The 19828-nt window shown below is 49.8% G+C and overlaps 1 protein-coding gene across 1 annotated transcript; it reads left to right on the top strand.

Annotated features, from left to right (window-relative positions):
* Positions 1-10449: 10449 nt before the first annotated feature.
* Positions 10450-11385, top strand: LOC127304083 (uncharacterized). The gene has a single exon (XM_051334795.1). It carries the CDS (start codon positions 10450-10452, stop codon positions 11383-11385), a length of 936 nt encoding a protein of 311 aa, XP_051190755.1.
* The last annotated feature ends 8443 nt before the right edge of the window (positions 11386-19828 follow it).

Genomic DNA, 19828 nt, shown 5'->3' with positions numbered 1-19828 from the left:
GCACCGAAGATGCCGGACGGTCGGAACCTCTGGTTCCGCCCGTCCTCGAAAAGAAGAAAAAGAAGAAGACAACCGCCAGCTCCGCTTCCAAGTCCACGCCGACGACCCCTTCGCCGGCCAAGGACGCACCTGCGCCTCCGCCGGCACCCTCTGCCGGTAAACCAGCTCCTGCCCCCCGGCCAACTTCGTCGGAGGGCTCCATTATAACTGCGCCGCAACTCAGTGCTGTGGTCGCAGCAGCGACCGTGCCCCCTTCCGGCTCCCAGGCTCAGTCCTTGGTGCTGCACGCCGGCCGCGCCGCGGTCACTGCCGGCGAGAAGGTCTCAGCCCAGCTGGGCTGGATCGTTGAGCTGACCCGCGGCGAGGCTTTCCTGGGCTCGCTCCGGGAATACGTCGAGAAGTGGAACTGGGCGGACCTCTCCGCCGCCACCTGCGGCATTGGCAAGGATAAACTGCCGGTGGTGGACAACTCCGGTCCGCGGAGCACGGTGCAACATTTCAGCTGGCTCAAGCGGGCCATGAAGGAGTTCGACACCGCTTGGCACGACGCCAATGCCAACGTGGTGGTAAGCTTTTCACTTAAACTTCAACTCTTTTCTTTATACCGATGCCGGTTTTCAATTTTTCACTTATAGATATATCCTCATAGTCCCCGAGTTTTGGGTTAAGCACGCAGTACTTAGCGCGAAACTGCAAAAAACCGGCATAGCTAGTCCCCGAGTTTCGGGTTAAGCACGAAGTACTTAGCGCGAAACTGCAAAAAACCGGCATAGCTAGTCCCCGAGTTTCGGGTTAAGCACGAAGTACTTAGTGCGAAACTGCAAAAACCGGCATAGCTCACTGCATACTTTGATTGCGCAGGGCACGCTCGACTACCGGAAGCAGCTGTTCGAGGGGCTGCTGTGGGAGCATTGGGATCTCTCTGAGGCCTTCTCCGCCCTCGAGCGCAGCCATGGCAAGTGCCAAGGTTAGCTTTTGCCTTCCGGCCTCTTTTGTACCAGCTTTCTTTTTATGAACGATGCTTATAAGTTTTTCCATGCAGCCGCCCTTCTGGAAGCCTCACTTGAAGATCTTGCCGGCCAAATCGCCGCGCTCAAGGGTAAATTTCATTTGCCTATCCTTTCTTTTGCCAGAGTTCACCTGCTTCTTTTACCGAACTCTTATCACCCCGGGTCGCAGCTGAGAAGGAAAAGCTGGCCCTCGAGCACCACAACGCACTGGCAGCCCAGCGGAGCAACGCCGCTGAACTAAAGAACCAGCTGGTCCAGGCTGGGCTACAGCATGTGTGGGCGCTGAAGGAGGCCATAGCTGCCGGTGATGCCAAGGTGGAGGAGGCCCGAAGGGAATTTGCTGATGCCACCGCGCAGCTACGGAAAGAGCTGGAGGAGGAGACCAGGCTACTGCAGCAGGCGCAGAACCGGAATGCTGAGCTTACAGCGGATCAGAGTTTGACCTGATGGTCATTGATGCCGACGCCCAAGCGCTCAGTAAGTGCCAACTTCTTTCATATTTTCCAACCTGCATTTTCCAGCGGTGTATCTTAATACCGCTCTCTTTCTTTTCTTGCAGAGCTCTTTCCGGATTCCCAGCCGCACGCGCACAAGAGGGTCATGGAGCTGCGGGCTGAGAACTCTACTCGCGACCCGGAAGCTCCTTGGAACGCATACGACCATCTTGTTGCACTCTACGCCCGGCTCTCCCACATGAAGGTCGTCGACAAGCATCTTCGCGACGTGCTGAAAGGTGCCTTTCAGGTCTTCAAATTCTTGTGGCCCGGGGAGCCCATGCCGGACAACTTGACTCTTCTTGCCCAGCGGCTCAGGGATGCCGGCAAACGGTTTAGTAAGTGGAAACGCTCCTCTGCCCGTGCCGGAGCTGATGCAGGACTTCGTGTTGCCTGCTCCTGGTACGAAGATCTGGACCTGGATGCCTTGCACCGCGCCTACCGACACGGACCCGGTGAAGACCGCCAAGCGCCGTGACTGTGCTTATCGGGTTGCCCAGTTTGCCTCTACCAGCACCTTCATTCCTCCTCCCGCTGACATCGAAGATGAATCTTCTGATGAGGAGGATGAAGAGGCCGACGAGGACGAGGCTGATGCTGAGGCAAAGGCCCCTGAAGAAGAAGCTGCTGCCCCTCCAGAGCAAGCTCCGGTAGCGCCGGTTGTGCCTGAAGCTGCTCCTGAACCCCCTGTCGCGCAAGGCCAGGATAACTCATCCCCCTTATATCACACCCCCTGATCCTGTTCTTAAGAAAAACAATGTCGTGAAATTTCCCCGATATGCCGGGTGGGAGTTGTAGCAATACTTTTAAGTCCTTTTGGTTGTGTTACTTTTAACTTTGCCGGTAGGCTGAGATATTAAACTGATAAGCTTACATATTAAGCCGGTAACTTATGTGATTTAGATCTGGCTGATCTGTTTCGATTTGCTTTCATCTTCCTCCGTGAAGATTCCGGATTTGTTTCCGCATCCAATCTGATGCACACTTGGTTCTTTTGCTTTGGCTCTGCCTACCTCTTTTGGGTGTTTGGCGTATGAGACTCAAAGTTCTTTTGCCAAGCAAGCACTTTCTTGAACTTAGAAATAATTCGAAATGTTTCACAAAAAACCGGTATGACCGGGGTTAGTTAAACTTTTCTTCGGATTATCTGTTTTTAGTTTCTCTTTCGTCTTTCGATGCTTAGACCCTTCCGGTTTATCTTGCTTGCCATGAAGCCGGGTTTCGGACAGCAGCAAAGTCGAAGACTCCTTATGGTTTAGCACGTTACTAAACCGGAAAATAAATCTTCCAACAACCAAACCGGTATACAGAAAAAATAAACATATTGCATGCAATTCCGGTAGAGGCAGTCCCCGAGATTCATTCGAGGTGCCGGTATCTTTTATTCATAGAAAATAAGGTACAAAAAAGGAACTCCTTACAGCATATCTTCAGGAATAGAAAGGGCGCAGCAAGGCTATGTTCCAAGGCCTTTTAGCTTCCTCTCCTGACCTGTCCTTCTTTCCTTCCTTCCATTCATGTGCGTCAATTAGGTAGTAGGCATCATTGTCCAGAGCCTTGCTCACAATGAAGGGCCCTTCCCATGGAGGTGAGAGCTTGTGCCGCCCTTCAGTGCGCTGCACCAGACGCAGCACCAGGTCACCTTCCCGGAACACTCTCGGGTTAACCTTCCGGCTATGATAGCGTCTGAGGTTTTGCTGGTATATGGCCGATCTTGCCAAAGCCAGCTCTCTTTGTTCTTTGAGCAAATCCACATCATTTTCTCGGGCCTCTTTTACCTCTTCTTCGGTATAGAGTTGGACTCATGGTGAGTCATGGATGATGTCGGTTGGTATGACCGCTTCTTCTCCATATACCATGAAGAATGGTGTGTATCCGGTAGACCGGTTTGGCGTGGTTCTTATGCTCCACAGCACTGATGGTAGTTCATCAAGCCAGCACCCCGGCGTCTTTTCAAGTGGTTCGATAAGCCTTTGTTTGATACCGGAAAGCACGAGTGCGTTGATCCTTTCCACTTGGCCATTGCCTTGTGGGTGTGCTACGGAACACAAATCCAACCGGATATTGTTATCCTCACAGAATCGTTTAAATTCCCCCTGGGCAAAGTTCATCCCGTTGTCAGTTATGATACAGTGCGGGTATCCGTACCGCAAAATCACATCTTTCAAGAATTTCACCGCAGTGTGCCCATCGCACTTTGCAATTGGCTTAACTTCCAGCCACTTGGTGAACTTATCCACCATCACTAGGATGTGGGTCATATTCCCTCTTGCCGTTTTGAATGGTCCAACCATGTCCAGGCACCAAACAGCAAATGGCCAAGTTATGGGTATTGTTTTTAAACCGGATGCTGGGGTATGATTCTGCTTGGCGTATCTCTGGCACCCTTTGCATTTCCGGACTAAGTCCTCAGCATCCTCCAAGGCAGTAGGCCAGTAGAACCCATGCCGGAACACTTTTTGCCACCAGCGCTCTGGATGAAGCATGGTGTCCGCACTCCCCTTGGTGAACTTCCAGGAGCATCTCTCTTCCTTCCTCCGGTTCCACACATCTCTGGAGGACACCGGTAACACTTCGCTTGTACATTTCCCCATTGATGATGGTATAGGCCTTGGATCTTCTCTGAATCCTCCTCGATTCTACCTCATCCGCCGGTAAGCCACCATTGATCAGGAATTCCTTAATAGGTTTTACCCAAGTTGGTGCTTCCCGAACCAGAAAAACTGGCACATCAACTTCCATGTAGTCCACCATCATGGTTTCCTCCGGTTTAGATCCCGAAGTCCCCGGGTTGGCTGAAGCAGTCCCCGGGTTTCCTTCATCGATGTCCATCGGCACAATGTGTGACTCCGGTACAAAAATTGACTCGGATTCCGGACTCGGTTTGATTGATGGTGTCCTCAGGTGAGCCAAGGCTATTCCGGGAGGAATTTCTTGCCTGGACGAGCCCAGCTTGGAGAGCGCATCCGCAGCTTCATTTTCTGCCCGCGGCATATGGTGGAATTCACACCCATCGAAGAATCCGGCAATCTTTTGCACATGGAACCAATATGCGGCCATGTTGGCATCTTTTGCATCCCAATCTCCGGAACACTACTGTACCACCAGATCTGAATCACCGTAATAGATGATCCGGTGTACACCGATTTCTTTTGCAACCTTGAGCCCATGAACCAGAGCTTCGTACTCAGCGACATTGTTCGATGCCCTGAAGTGTATTTGCAGCACGTATCTCAAGTGTTCTCCTTTTGGCGAGGTGAGAACCACACCGGCCCCTAGACCCTCCTTGAGCTTGGATCCATCAAAGTGCATCTTCCAGTATTCTATTTCTGGCTTCGGCGGCTTGTATTGCCTTTCTGCCCAATCAGCCATGAAGTCTGCCAAAGTTTGTGATTTTATGGCGTCCCTCCTTGCGTATTCCGGTACGTATGGTGACAGCTGAATCGCCCATTTGGCAATCCTGCCGCTAGCGTCTTTGTTGCACATGATGTCCGAAATGGGTGCCTCGCTCACCACTTTCATTGGGTGCTCCACAAAGTAGTGCTTGAGCTTTGTAGTGGCCATGAACATGCCATAAGTCATCTTTTGGAAGTGCGGGTAGTTTTGCTTTGAGAGGGAGAGCACCTCGCTCAGGTAGTATACCGGCCTCTGCACGGTTTTTCCTTCCTCTTCTCTTTCTACCACCACCACAACGCTCACAACCCGGTTTGTTGCAGCTATGTAAAGTAGCATAGGTTCCCTTTCCAAAGGTGACGCCAATACCGGTGTTGTGGCTAGCATCTTCTTAAGCTCTTTGAACGATGCGTCTGCCTGAGGGGTCCATACGAAAGTGTCAGATTTTTTCATTAAGGCATAGAGCGGCAAAGCCTTTTCTCCCAACCGGCTTATGAACCGGCTTAGCGATGCCAAGCTTCCGGTAAACTTCTGTACGTCCTTGAGGTCCTGAGGTATTGTCATTCTTACGGTGGCCCGGATTTTTACCGGATTCACCTCGATACCGCGGCTTGACACCAGGAAACCGAGTAGCTTCCCGGCGGGAACGCCGAAGGTGCATTTTGCCAAATTAAGTTTCATCCGGAACCGTCGCAAGTTGTCAAACGTTTGCCTAGGTCATCGATTAAGGTATCTTTTACCTTCATTTTTATCACAACATCGTCCACATAGACTTGCACATTTTTACCGATTTGATCATGAAGGCATTTTTGCATGCAGCGCTGGTACGTTGCACCAGCGTTGCGCAAACCAAAAGGCATAGTGACATAGCAGTAAGCCCCGTGTGGGGTAATGAACGCAGTCTTTATTTGATCTTCCTTTTTCAAGGAAATTTGGTGGAAACCAGAATAAGCATCCAGAAAAGACAACAGCTCACAACCGGCAGTGGAATCGATCACTTGATCAATCCGGGGTAGCGGGAATGGATCTTTAGGACATGCCTTGTTCAGGTTGGTGTAGTCGATGCACATGCGCCACACCTTTGGAGCTTTGGGGTCTTTCTCTTTCTTCTTCTCGACCAGCACCGGATTGGCTATCCACTCAGTGTGCAGTACTTCCACGATGAAACCGGAAACCAGCAACTTGGTCACTTCCCCTCCAATGATCTTTCTCCTGTCTTCAGTGAACTGGTGCAAAGGTTGTCTCACCGGCTTCGCGTCCTTTGTCTCCTTGGTCAGCTTGAAAGCCAGTGTGCCCAAGTTGCCACTCATCGCCGCTAAGTTGAGCTGGGAGGATTGAGCCAGCACAACAGCGGTTTGCATTCTTCTCTTTTCCTCTGCTATCACCAGCGATTCTGCCAGATTTGATCCGGCGGACGCGGTTTCGAGCGACACTTTGTAGTTTCCAACCACAGTTAAGGGTCCTTTTGGTGCCGGCATCTTCATCTTGAGATACGTGGTATGAGTGGAGGCCATGAATTTTGCCAGTGACGGTCTCCCAAGCAGCGCATGGTAGGGGCTGTCAAGGTCAGCCACCTCGAACAAGATGTTTTCAACGCGACAATTGTCACGTCCTCTGAACAGCACATCAACCCGAACCTTGCCCATAGGCGAACAGGATAGCCCCGGAACGATGCCATGGAAAGTGGTGTGTGTTGGCTCCAACATGTTTGGTGTTATGCCAAGTGTTTACATGGTGTGCCGGTACATGATGTTGATGCTGCTACCATTGTCCACCAGCACCTTGCTGAACCGGACTCGCGACGATGGCTCATGCATGATTGGGTCCACCACCAGAGCGTATCCGCCCGGATTAGGCATCACTTTCGGGTGATCTTTGAACGACCATGTGATCTCCTGCTCTGACCACAGCATGTACTTCGGTACCGCCGGTATCACCGCGTTCACTTCCATGGAACGGCGGTGCACACTTTGCCGGTCTCTTGGCTCTGTTACAAACACAACGCAGCACATATCCGGATCATGGTAAACATTTCGGCCTAAAGGTGCCGGTGGTGGAGCTTGGTTAATACCTTGTGCCACCTGATGAACTTCTTGCGGCTGCTGCGGCCGGTTTGGCTGAGCATGTACCGGTTGAGCATTCGCTCCGGTAAGCGGCGGTGGCGGTGGTAACCTCTCGAAACCTTGGTTTCTGGCATCTTTCATCATTCCCTTCTCCATCAACCTCTTGGTCCAGGAGCAATCTTTCGTTAAATGAATCGCCGGCCTTGCCGGATTCGGCGTGTGCCAGCGGCACGGCTGATCCATAGCAGACTCCATGGTGTACTTTTCCTGATCTTGCCACGGTTTCTTCTCAACCCATTGCTTTTTTGGACCCGCCCATGGCTGCGATCCGGTTTTCTATCTTTGGCTCCCGCTAGCGCTGGAATTGTCCTGCACTGCGGCCACTTGTTGCATTCCATACCTCCGATCCAGGAAATCTTCCCTTCTTTTGTTATGATGATTGTTCCGGTACTGATCTTGGTGCGGTTGACTCCTTTGCACCGGCTTAGCTTGGACTGCCAGCTGCATCGGATCTCCCAGCGCGTAACTATCCACCACCCGAATCATCTCAGCTAAAGTGGTTGGCACGTTTCTCCGTAGCTTTTGCCACAGCGGTGAACCTCTCCGGCATCCATTGCAGAACCAAGCAATTGCCTGCGCTTCTATCACTCCTTCGCAGGAATTCCTCGTGGAGTTCCACCGGATTAGATAATCCCGGTCTGTTTCGTTCTCGCACTGCTGGCACAAGGCGAGCTGCTGCGGTCTGTTTGGCCTGCGGTACGTGCTGCTGAAGTTGCTCACGAAAGCCTCCTCAAAGTCCAGCCAACCATTTATGCTTCCCTTTGGCAGATTGTTAAGCCAAATACATGCCGGTCCTACTAGGAAGGACGGTATGATTCTCACGGCCCAGCGCCGGTTTCCTCCGCCTGCCGCGGTTCCTCCGCCACTAGCGATGTATACCGCTGTGACATAGTCAGCAAGCCAATCTTCCGGCTTAGTGGTGCCATCGTATGTTTTCGTGTCACGAGGCAACTGAAAGTTGCGTACTGGTGGTTCTTCCCTCATGATCCGAGGGCCAAAGCACTGCGGGCCCGGAGGACCCTCAGCTTCGATTATCTCTGATAAATACACTATGTCCAGCATGTGCCTTGCATCCTGGTCTGGCAGGCATCTTTCTCCAACACGTTCTCCCAACGGGTTCCGGTAAGCCCCGCTTCCTACCATTCCCGAATTGGCTTCATCGTAACTTTCCGGTACCGCGGCCTTTCCCTGCCGGTACCTTGGTGGAGGCATTTCCTCAGCATAAGCTGCTCTTGCCGCTTGATAATTTTGCCCGGTTTCTCCGTTACCGGCATAAGCGTTTCCGGCGTAACCATTTCCGGCATAGCCACCACCTGCCCCTTGGCTTTTTCTACCGGCATCATGTTGCCCGGCTTGTTGTTTTCCGGCCAGAATCGGATCATACACAGTCATCTGCTGTGCATTTGCATCTTTTTCTCTTCTTCTGTCGGGATGGGAGGACGATGCCTGCCCATGCGACTTGCTTCCGGCATTCTTTGCCGAACGTACCGATTTCGACGCCATAGCTACTTTGTTAATTTTAGCAAGCTCAGCGTTTTGTGCCTCAATCTGATCAAGCAACTCTCTTACTCGATCCTGCTGTTTTGCCAAAGCCTCGCCAGATAGCGATTCACACATCTCTACTGCAGCCCTAGCAGCTTTTATCGTTTTGTCCGGACTGCTGTACTTAGGCTTTTCTACCATGCTCAAAGATACCGACGTGCTTTTTCCGGCAAGAACTTCCCGGCGCAAATCCTGATCTAGATTGCGACCTCTAAGCCGGTTTCCCGCTACTCTAGCAGGTTGAGCACTAACAGAAGCAAAGCCATGGGAAGCATTGTACTCACGTAGGGTCAGGTTGAGCTCCCGCTGAGCCTTGATGATGTCCGCTCCGCCGGAGAGCAACTTCTGCCGCTGCGCTTCCAGTTTGGCTTGTGCTGCGGCAGGGTCGACATTCTGCGCGATGGGCGTAGCCAACACGCTCATGGCCGCTTGGAGAGGTGTCTCCGGTGGCGCTGCAGATGCTCCCGTGACAATCTCGTCGCGCTCGGTTGGCGGCTTCGCCGTGCGCGTGGCCTTGGTCTGCCCAGCGCCTTCCACCGCAGCTTCTTTGCCGGCGCCACCCGCGCCAGCCATCAGCACCTCCACGCTTCCGACGACGCGGCCGGAGCGCAGCCCGCGAGTTGGTGAAGACCTTGGCGGATCCGGCGCCACCAGCACCGGCGAGGGGTACTGGCGCTCCCTGATGGTGCCGAGGTAGATGCGGTGGCTGCCGAACTCGACGATGCGGCCATTCTGCGGGTAGCGGCCGCCGTTGGCGAAGCAGCCCGCATTGTCGTTGATGAAGTCCAGCGAGCTGAGGCGGTAGACGAGGCTAGAGACCACGCGCTCACCGAAGACGGTGAGGAGGCCCGCCCGAATGTAAACTCCAGCAAGCGCAGCTGCTGGCCCCACGGTGGGCGCCAACTGTCGTCGTGGTGAACAAACAGATGCCATGGGATGGCTTAAGTTGGGGCCGAATGTGCGCTAGAGGATTCGGGGGAGAGTTTTGGAAGAACTTCCGGTATAGATTGATGAACTTGGCCCTTGGCCAGAGGTTGAAGAACGTACGGATTACAGGATCCTGTTCTACTGGCTTGGCTAGCCACCTTCTCTCTAATGTGATCTCTCCCTCTCGTGAATCATGAACCGTCCCGCGTAGGGGTGTGCCCCCTCTCCTTATATAGGGGAGAGGGTGGCTTACAAAGGAAGAAACCCTAATGGCATCTTTGATGAGCTAAGCTACTTTATAAAGCTTCTTTGGTCCAAACTGTGGGTGCGGGGATGGGCCGGGGGAAAGGGCTAAATCCATGGGGTTTGTTCCCAAAAATACGTAGCTCCGCCAGGTCTCCTCCAAACTGCCCTGCCCCCTCACGACGCCGATTCCCTCTCCGTCCTCAGACGACGTCGCTGCCCTATCGTCCCTACGCGAGCGACCAATCCGCCACTACAACCTCGCCGCCATCCGAATTGCGTTAGGCTAAATGGTGGAACTGCCACCCACGCTGCCCCGCGGACTTGTACTCAACCTATCTCTGCTGCCTCCGCCGCTCGTCAGACGAAATTACAAGGTTTGTACCAATACACAGATGAATTTGACTGATAAAATCATTGCTTTCCATCCTTCCGGTTCGATGAAGTCAATGGCGCTTTCAATTGTTGTCAGATAGTCTAGCTGCTTAGGTTCACATATGAGTGTCAGTTTCGTCAATTTGAGGTGTCAAGTGTGATTTCAGTTTCATAGCAGTTTCAGGGTTTTATCCAAGTTTAAGTTCTTATAATTATCATGTCTAATGTAATCCCTTGCAATTATTACTGAAGTATCTGTTGATTCCAAATACGTACTTGTAAAATAATGCTCCTCGTATTGTTTTTTTATTAACAAGGTCAGCTTTACGGAGATAAGGCACAATGTCACAAGACAAGAGCTGGATGGAAAAGGATAGAGATTCTGTGGAGTGGCAAAGTGGCATGAAGAGTTTCTTGGATTTTTGTTTCGATAGTCCTTACCCAAAGTCAAGTATCCCTTGCCTGTGTACGAAATGTCTGAATAATGCTCACAGAAAGAGAAGGGATGTCCATATGCACTTGCTTCAGAATGGGATGGATCCGACGTACACTAACTGGATATACCATGGTGAACAACCCGATGAGGACAACATGGATGAAGATTCTGATGATGAAGACACTGCAGATGATGGTGTTGGGATATGTGACATGCTCCAAACTCTCATAAGGGGCACAAAAGTGGGAAGTAATGCAGGAGACACCAGCGGTGATGGAATGAAACAGGAGCCAAATGCATCAGCCAAGGCGTTCTTCGAACTATTGGAAGAGGGAAAAACATCGTTGTACCCAGGTTGCGAGGATGTCACAAAGCTATCTTTCATTGTGAAGCTTTACCAAATCAAGTGCATGTCTGGGATGACCAATAGAGCATGTGACTTAATGCTACAGATGTTCACAAAGGTGCTGCCAAAGGGTCACTGCATTCCTACTAATCTCGCACAAGTAAGGAAGGTCATCCGAGAGTTGGGTCTGGATTACAAGAAGATATATGTGTGCGTTAATGATTGTGTGCTATTCTGTAATGAGCATGCTGAAGCCCAAGAATGCCCTGTCTGTCATGCGTCTCGATGGAAATCTAGTCCTACCGTAGACAAAGACGATTCATCGAGCCGTAAAACAAAGAAGCTAGTGGCACAAAAAGTTCTGTTGTATTTCCCACTCATTAAAAGACTGCAAAGGTTGTACATGACAGAAGATATATCAGTTGATATGAAATGGCATAAGGAGAAACGTAAGGATGATGGCGTAATGAGGCATCCAGCAGATTCCAAGGCCTAGAAACACCTCGATGAAAAATATAGTGATAAAGAATTCGCAAAAGATGCTCGCAGTGTTCAGCTTGGCCTTGCTTCGGATGGATTCAACCCCTTTGGGCTCATGAGTATATCACACACTACATGGCCTGTCATTCTGATCCCATATAACTTGCCACCCTGGATGTGTATGAAACAACATAATTGGATAATGTCAATGATTATTCCAGGACCAAAGTCAGCGGGAAATAACATTGATGTGTACTTGCAGCCTTTGATTGATGAACTGTTAGTTCTATGGGAGGATGGTGCTGAAGCATATGTTGTTGCAACTAAACAAAATTTCATGTTGTATGCATGCGTGTTGTGGACCATCAATGACTACCCGGCTTACGCAATGCTGAGTGGTTGGAGCACAAAAGGCAAGCTAGCATGCCCTTACTGCCATGCGCATACAGACTATTTATGGCTCAATTATGGTAGAAAGCATTGCTACATGGGACACCAACGTTTTCTGATTAAAGGACACAAATGGCGTCGAAACAAGTGTATGTTCAACAACAAGACAGATACTAGAGATCCCCTGGAGCCACTTACAGGCATACAAGTTCTAAAGTAGCTTGAGAGCATTCAACATGCACCACTTGGGCGGTCAAATAAGAGGAAGCGACCGGAAACTAATAACTAGCACAATTGGTGTCATGGTATCGTCACGGCATATGCCATAGGATGGCTTATGTTAGGTGGTTCCTGGTGTGGCCTACGGCGGTTTTCGGATGCGGGTATGGGCACGAGCGACACAGCGACATACCCAGGTTCGGGGCCCTCGTATGGAGGTAACACCCCTACTCCTGCTCTAGAGCGTATATGCTGAGTGAGACAGTACAATGGTGCTCCTAGAGCTGTATCCGGCTACGAGGAGGAGGCTGGAGGTAGACGAAGGCCTCTCTCCCGAGCGGTTCTAAGTATAGAAATGAGTAGTGATCGATCGTCCCCTCGTACGAGAGGGGTGGTGTGGCTTATATAGTGCCAGTTACATTTACACAGAGGCCCCTATAGCCTACTGGTCGGGCCCGCCGGCTCCGGCTTTCCCGCATCCTAACGAGGCGATGGCATCACCGGTCGTGGGCGTCGCGTCCGCCCTCCTGCCGAGGTCAGCGGAGATGGGACGTGCCGAGCGACGTGCGCTGGGCGCCCGCTGTCTCCGCCGGTCGCCCTACACCGCGTGATGTAGGCGGGCCATGACAGGAATCTCTGGCGTGGGGCACTATTGTTCCACAGTGCCCCTCGCTTTACACTGGAGATGAGGTCAGCGTAGACTTTTGAACCCGGATAGCCTTTCCTGAACCTTCTCCTGCAAGGCTCACCAGCCTCGAGCCGGTCAGGGAGAACGAAACCAAGCCGGACATGGCGCGTAGAAGCCGGCCCAGCCATAGCGCAGCCGGCCATGACTGGACCAGCGTAGACCTGGGGTCAGTCGGCTCGCAAGGCAGCCGGCCATGGCTCCAGCCGGCTGCTCCTCAGCCGGCCTTTGCCATGGGCCAGCCGGCCTCGAGCCAACTGTTCCCAGTCTTTTGCCATACCCGGGGTCTTCCCCCCGACAATTGGTGGAAGAAAAGTGTGTTTTTCTAGCTCCCGTATTGGAAACACTTACTCGTTAGGCACAATTTGGATGTTATGCACATCGAGAAGAACATTTGTGACATCATTCTGGGGACTTTGCTTGAGATGGATGGGAAATCAAAGGATGGTCCGAAGGCACGTCTTGATTTGGAGGACTTGAAAATTAGGAAGGACCAGCATGCAACGACCGCAGGTAAGGATAAGTACACAATGAAGAAAGGCTTGTATGCTTTAAAAAAGGAAGAGAAGATGATGCTCCTCGGGTTTCTGCAGAGCATACGGATGCCTGATGGCTATGCTTCACACATTAAGCGATGTGTGGTCCTCGAGCAGTGCAAGGTTACTGGACTGAAAACTCATGACTGTCATGTTATGTCACAGAAACTTCTTCCTATTGCGTTGCGCAAGCTTCTGCCAGAGAATGTCCTTATCCCATTGCTTCAGCTGAGTAAATTCTTTTCTGATTTATGCTCCAAGGAGTTAAAGGATGAAGATTTGGAGAATTTGGGCAAGCAAATTCCAGAAATTCTATGTCAGCTAGAGATGATCTATCCACCATCTTTCTTTGATATTATGATGCATCTCCCAATTCATCTAGCTCGAGAAGCATGGTACGTAGGGCCTGTACAGTACAGATGGATGTATCCTGCTGAGTGATACCTGCGTACGATGAAGGGATATGTGTGTAACAAGGCTCATCCAGAAGGTTCGATTGCAGAGGGGTACATACTTGAAGAGTGCATGACGTTTTGCAGTATTTTGTTCAAGGCATGCCTACAAAAATAAGTCAGTCCGAACGGCATGCAGATGGAGGTACAGATGAACCACCAATGAGATTAGCATACTCAGTACAGTTGATTACACCAAGAAAGGTTTTGCCCGTGAATCACTCTCTTTGAAAGATATTAATCAAATGAGGCACTACATAATAACAAACTGCGAGCAAACCGAGCCATGGCTTGAGTAAGGATACTTATGTATTTGTTTCATACCATGATATTCATTAATCCTTTCGCAATGAAGTAACCACCATTTCTTTTTGAAGTGCACATATGCAGGAGCTCAAAACAAACAACTGTCCTAATCCAAATAAGAAACACAAGGAAGAGTTTGTTGGCTGGTTCGAGAGACGGGTAAGTTACTTTAACATTTTCACAAATGTTCCTTAATAAAAAAAACAATGGTGTACATTGCACTCCCACATATTCTATTCCATGAAACAGATCGCACAACTCCATAAAGATGGGAAGGTCAGCAATCTGTTGTATGCACTAGGTAAAGGGCCTGATCACATTGCTCGTGTGTACAACCGTACAGTACTGAATGGATATTACTTTCGGAATTCCTATATAGAGCAGGACTTGAGTACCCAAAATAGTGGCATCGTAGTCAATGTGCAAGGAAGCAATAGAAGTACTGATGTTTATGGGGTGATAAAGAAAATCATATTTCTTGACTTTCCTCCAGATAAGGAGGTTGTTCTATTGTGACTGGTTCGATGTGTCTCCTGCCAACAGAAATCAGAGTAAGGGGTATAAGAAGGACAGATATGGAATTATTGACCTTGACACTACTATACTCCGATTCAAGGCAGACCCTTACATTCTAGGCATCCAAGCTGAACAGGTTTTTTACGTGAGAGATGTGAAGAACCCTAATTGGGCAAGTGACAAGGTATTAACTTGTCAATGCCTACAGATTGTAGACTTAGGGTTTCGTAGAAAGTAGAGGGCAAGTAGATCTAGAAGGTTCAGCCGAAAAGGTGCTCGACTCAGAAATTAGGGTGTGTGTTGACAATAGATTCGATCCTTTCTTCTCCCCTCGGCTCCCCTTTATATAGGAGGCATAGCCGAGGGATTTCTTGTCGTACAAGTTACAAACTCTGAGAAGCCATCCGAGACTTTCCCATATTGTTACATGATTCGTGATTCCTAATACAACTCTATATTCCTTATCGATATTGACTGGGCTTCTGGGCCTTGAAAGCTTCGGGTCGTGGGCCTCCAGATAACCTCGGGTTCCTTGTTCGGTAGGCCCATTCGGCATGCCTATGTCAGTAGCCCCCGAGATTTTGCTTGAATCATAGAATCAAGTAAAATCTCCACCGTAGAATTAAGTCGCACCTTTATATATATCATAGAGTCGAATATTTTGCTTAACTTCTATTTTGTACAGGGATATTGGTAGATGGGGCTGGTTCATCTGACGGATCAAGTACCAGTTAACTGCTCTTGTGGCAAACCCGCATAAGCCGACTTCAAGCTCAAGTCCCTGGACTTGAACTCGGGACACTGGCTTAATTCGACACGCGCCGCTTAAGGACTTATCGTGAATCGAATCCCAGTTATGTTTTATCGAATACCTAACGCGTTCGCTAAGATTTTTCTTCGCATCTGTTGATACGGATGAAAGTGGGAGAGCGCATTCGGGTGCGATATCACGCCACACAGGACGGATCCTGGGGACTTATCTTCGTAAACTCTTTCAAGTTACGGCATTCAGAGTTTTTACCGCGGCGGACGCGCTCTGAGAATATATTGCCGAGTACCTTTGTCGGCTGCTGGAGTTGTGAATTTCTTCGAGTTGTCTAATGACAATATCTTGATCTCCCGATGGGAGTACATGACGAGTTATGTGTAACTCAAAGATGTACGATGAAAATACTTCGTCTGCAATTCTATATTGTCTTGTCATTCTCTTCTTTCTTTTTCCTCATATTTCATCGGGTGCGCGACCAGCGCTCCCGATGGGAGTAGCCCCCGAGGCTACAGCCGAGTGTTTGCTACTTTGGTCAGCTCTGTATTTTTTCTTTCGCCTCATCCTCTTATCAGAAGTATAGACAATACTTCTGATAAGAGTAGCCCCCGAGCATATGAACAAATGGTTGCATTTGATCATAGGCTCTCGAAGTTTGTCTTTTTAGAACTCGAAGTTTTCTTGTTGCTATATTTTGATATACCACTCGAAGCTTTCTTGAATGACGTCGTTGCTGATGATAGCCACGTACACCCACCTTGGGAACCCACGACTCCTGTCAACCCACTGGGTCGTGGGTCCGGAACTCTGCGCCGTCGACATGTCGCGCAAGTGGGGCACACACATCCTCGATAATTTCTGGCACGCGCGAAGTAACTTCTCTTTAGTAAATTTGGAGCGGTAAGACCATTTTACCCTTTGGACACACGTAGGGTTCGGAACTCTCCCCCTTTTCATCCAACGGCTGGACGCATCGCCTTCTTCCTATAAATCCACTTCTTACTCCTCATTCATCCCCTTCGCTACGCCGCACAACTCCTCTCTCTCTCTCTCCACCATTGTTGCTTCTCGAGCTCTTCGTGCACACACTGTCCTTCTTCTCCTTGTTTCTCCGCCGAACTGCCCTCCATGGCTCCGCGCACCAAGCAATGCAAGAACCGTGCCCCAGGCACCGACGAGCTCATGGAGAAAGCTAAGATCTCCAACTGGGAGAGGTCAAAGCTTTCCGCCCAAGACCACAAGCTTCTGAAGAAGATGGGCCTACTGAAGAAGGAGACCATGAAGATGCCCGGAGACGAGAGCTCTCCTCATCCTCCTATTGGATTCCGGGTAACTTTTGTCGACTTCCTCACCCATGGCCTAGCTGTTCCTGTCCACGAATTTCTTCGTGGTTTGCTTTTTATTTACGGGATCCAGCATCACCAGCTGACCCCAAACTCCCTTCTCCATATCTCCATCTTTATCACCCTCTGTGAGTGTTTCCTGGGCATCCACCCTCACTGGGGCCTCTGGAAACGCATTTTCTTCCTCCGGCGCAACAACTCGAAGAACGTCATCTACAACGTGGGTGGCGTTTGCATCTGCGTCCGTCCTGATGTCGACTACTTTGACGTGAAGTTCACCGACTCCGTCCAAGGTTGGCGCAGGAAATGGCTTTACATCAAGGATGACTCTTCTTCCACCCAGGAATATGGTCTTGCGCCCTTTGACGGTACCGAAGAAATTCAGAGGCGCAAGTCCTGGGACGCTGAGGCCACAGCCGAAGAAAAAGCAGCCACTGACGCCCTGATTACCTGCATCCACGAGCTTCAAAATACCGATGGGGCAGAACTGTCGGGTGTGCAAATCATTGCATATTTTCTTTGGATTCGAGTACAGCCTCTGCAGGCTCGCAAAAATCCTCTCTGGATGTATTCGGGAGCTGAAGATGCTGACCGGATTTTCGATGATCTTTCTGTGAAGGATTTGGAGAAACTCATCCGCCGCTTCACCTCCTTGAACAAAAACCATGCAATCCCTTCATCCTGTCGCGTGGAGCCATTTAGTGGTAGCCATGCCCTTCCCGAAGTAAGTGCTTTCTTTCGAGTTGTATTTCCTGTTTTTTGACTGCTGTTGTTTTCCCTTTTGTGTATTTATTTTCTTTTCTTCTCTTGCTTTGTGCCTTGCAGAACCACCAAACTCTCTCTTCTCTTCCCCCACTACCTGAAGGTGGGGAAGTGGATGAGCGGGTCGTTGTTGCCGACGACTCGCAAGAATCCTCTCTTCCTGAGAGTGAACCCACAGGGTCTCAAAGATCTCCGGGTTCTTCTGACAAAGACACAGAGTCAGAGCAACGTTCTGACTCTGCCCAATCCATATCTCCTCCTCCTGCCACTTCTCTGGATGGGCGCAAGAGGAAGAGAAATGATGATGAAGATTCCGGCGCGTCCAAACCCACCGAACTAGCTGCCGAAGAATCTTCTCCTGAAGATCAAGAATTCATCGACCCCTTCACCGAGACCGGCGCCGTTAGCTTGTAAGTTGCTCTTTGCTATCTTTTGGCTACCTCTTTTGTTTCTTTTGGTTCCCTTGTATTCATTTTACTGCTATATTGACAGAGCTGACGAGGGAGAAGAACCCGAAGCTCATGGGCCAGCTCCTATGAGCAACTCCAACACGCTTGTTCTTTCCGAGGAACGTCGTGTTGCTTTAGAAACCTCGCCTCCCCCTTAGCACAATCCAGAAGCACCAACTCCAGTGCCCAGCCCCCGAGCACCGAAGAGGAAGAAGGCTAAAACCGGGGCTGCTAGCATACAGGAGCTTGCCGCTGGGAGTACGTCAGGTCCTCTCCTTGATAATGTAAGTTTCTTTTTCTTGCTTGTCTCCTTTTTGTTTAACTCGAAGTAGTTTATGTCTGCTGATGTTGTGCTTCTGCCTTGTCGATTTTTTGCAGCCCTTAATGAAAGAGCTTGTCAACTTAGGCTCCCGATTTATTGGATTCCGTGATGAAGCCGCGGCTTTAAGAGGTAAAAATTTATTGCTCCCAACATGTTACATGTCCCTATCTTGATTCTGCATCATATTACCCTTTTCTTTCAGATGCGCTTCATCGTGCCGAAGAACACGCCGACAATCTAGAAGCCAAGCTCAAAGCCAGCGAAGCAGCTCGCAAGAAACCTGAAAAGGATGCTGCCGCTGCCGAAGGTCTTTGCCAGAAGCTTCAAGCCGCCGAAGATGCTTTGAGCAACAAGGAGGCCCAACAGATCGGGCGTGAAAATGAGATAATCACATGCCTCGAGACCCAGTCCCATCAGTTTATAAGTAATACTATCTTTCTTTTTGTCATTCTGCTATTCCTTGTGCTAAAAGTATCCTTGGTTTTAACGAGAGTCTGCTTTTCTTCAGCAGGGAGGATGGGTGAACAATACACCCTGAGCAAAGAATCGAATGACCGTCTTGTGGACACTCTCGAGATTCTTGAGCTCAATTGCGACCTGGTGCGCAAGTGCATATCTTCTGCTCGGGCTGCGTTGAAGCGCATCTTCCCCCACTTCTTCCCGAAGGATAGTGAGCCCGAGAATTTTTTCTCAGCTTACCCATCATTTTCTGGGCCAAGATGATCCAGCTGTAGCCTATCGTCAAGGGAGCTTAAAGATTGGAGTCGAAGGGACTATCGCCCTTGTCGCGGCCAGTGGCCAAAAAGTTGACTGGGTGAAAGCTGGTACTCCCAAGGGCTTGAACTCGGAAAAGTGGAAGGCTTTGGTGAAGGACGCCAAAGCTTTGGTGAAGGACGCCAAAGCTTTCTCGACCCGAAGTCTTCCGCTTCTGCTAGCGCCGCTCGGACGGAGGTCAAGTAGATGAACTCGCATCTCTTTTTGCTTTCTCCTTTTTGTAGCTATTGCCGCCTTTTATTGCTTTCAATGATTTGTATGGGCTCTCTAGGAGCCGTATTTTGTAAGGACTCGCCTTATGTAAATGTGCTGAATATGAATGAAAAGATGTGCCTTGCCGAATGATTGATGTCGATCTTTCTTGTCTTCCAGTTGATTTTTGATAACTATACTGGAGCTAGACCTTCCAACGCTTCACCCGCTACTTCTCATTCTGCGAGAGCTCCTGGCGGCATTTCCTTGGATGTTACTCCCTCCATCCCAAAATGTCAGGCATCTAAGAACTGGTCAAAAGTCAAACTTTACTAACTTTGACCAAATATTTAGAAAAATATATTTACATCTACAATATCGAATGGACATATTAAGAAAATATATTTTATAGTGAATCTATTCATATTGATTCAGTACTGTAAATGTTTCTATTTTTGTGTATAAACTTGGTCAAACTAAAAAAATGTTGACTTTGGACTAATCCTTAGACGCCTTACATTTTGGGACGGAGGGAGTACATCGTGTGCTGATTTAACTCACCAAGAGATGGCCGATCTACGACAACAATTGCAAGCGATGAAGAAGCAGGTTGTAACAGTTATGGATCACTCTCACAAATCTTCGGATTGTGAGCAAGCTGCTCTTCGACAAGCGCAGGAGGCTCTTGAATTGAAGGAGTATGCGGCTGTTAACGCCTCGCGATCTTCCCAACGCGAAAGCTATATG

This window comes from Lolium perenne, chromosome 5, assembly GCF_019359855.2.
Source record: "Lolium perenne isolate Kyuss_39 chromosome 5, Kyuss_2.0, whole genome shotgun sequence".
NCBI classification, from domain to species: domain Eukaryota; kingdom Viridiplantae; phylum Streptophyta; class Magnoliopsida; order Poales; family Poaceae; genus Lolium; species Lolium perenne.
The sequence above is the reverse complement of the archived record's forward strand: the minus strand, read 5'-3'. Positions and strand labels throughout refer to the sequence as shown.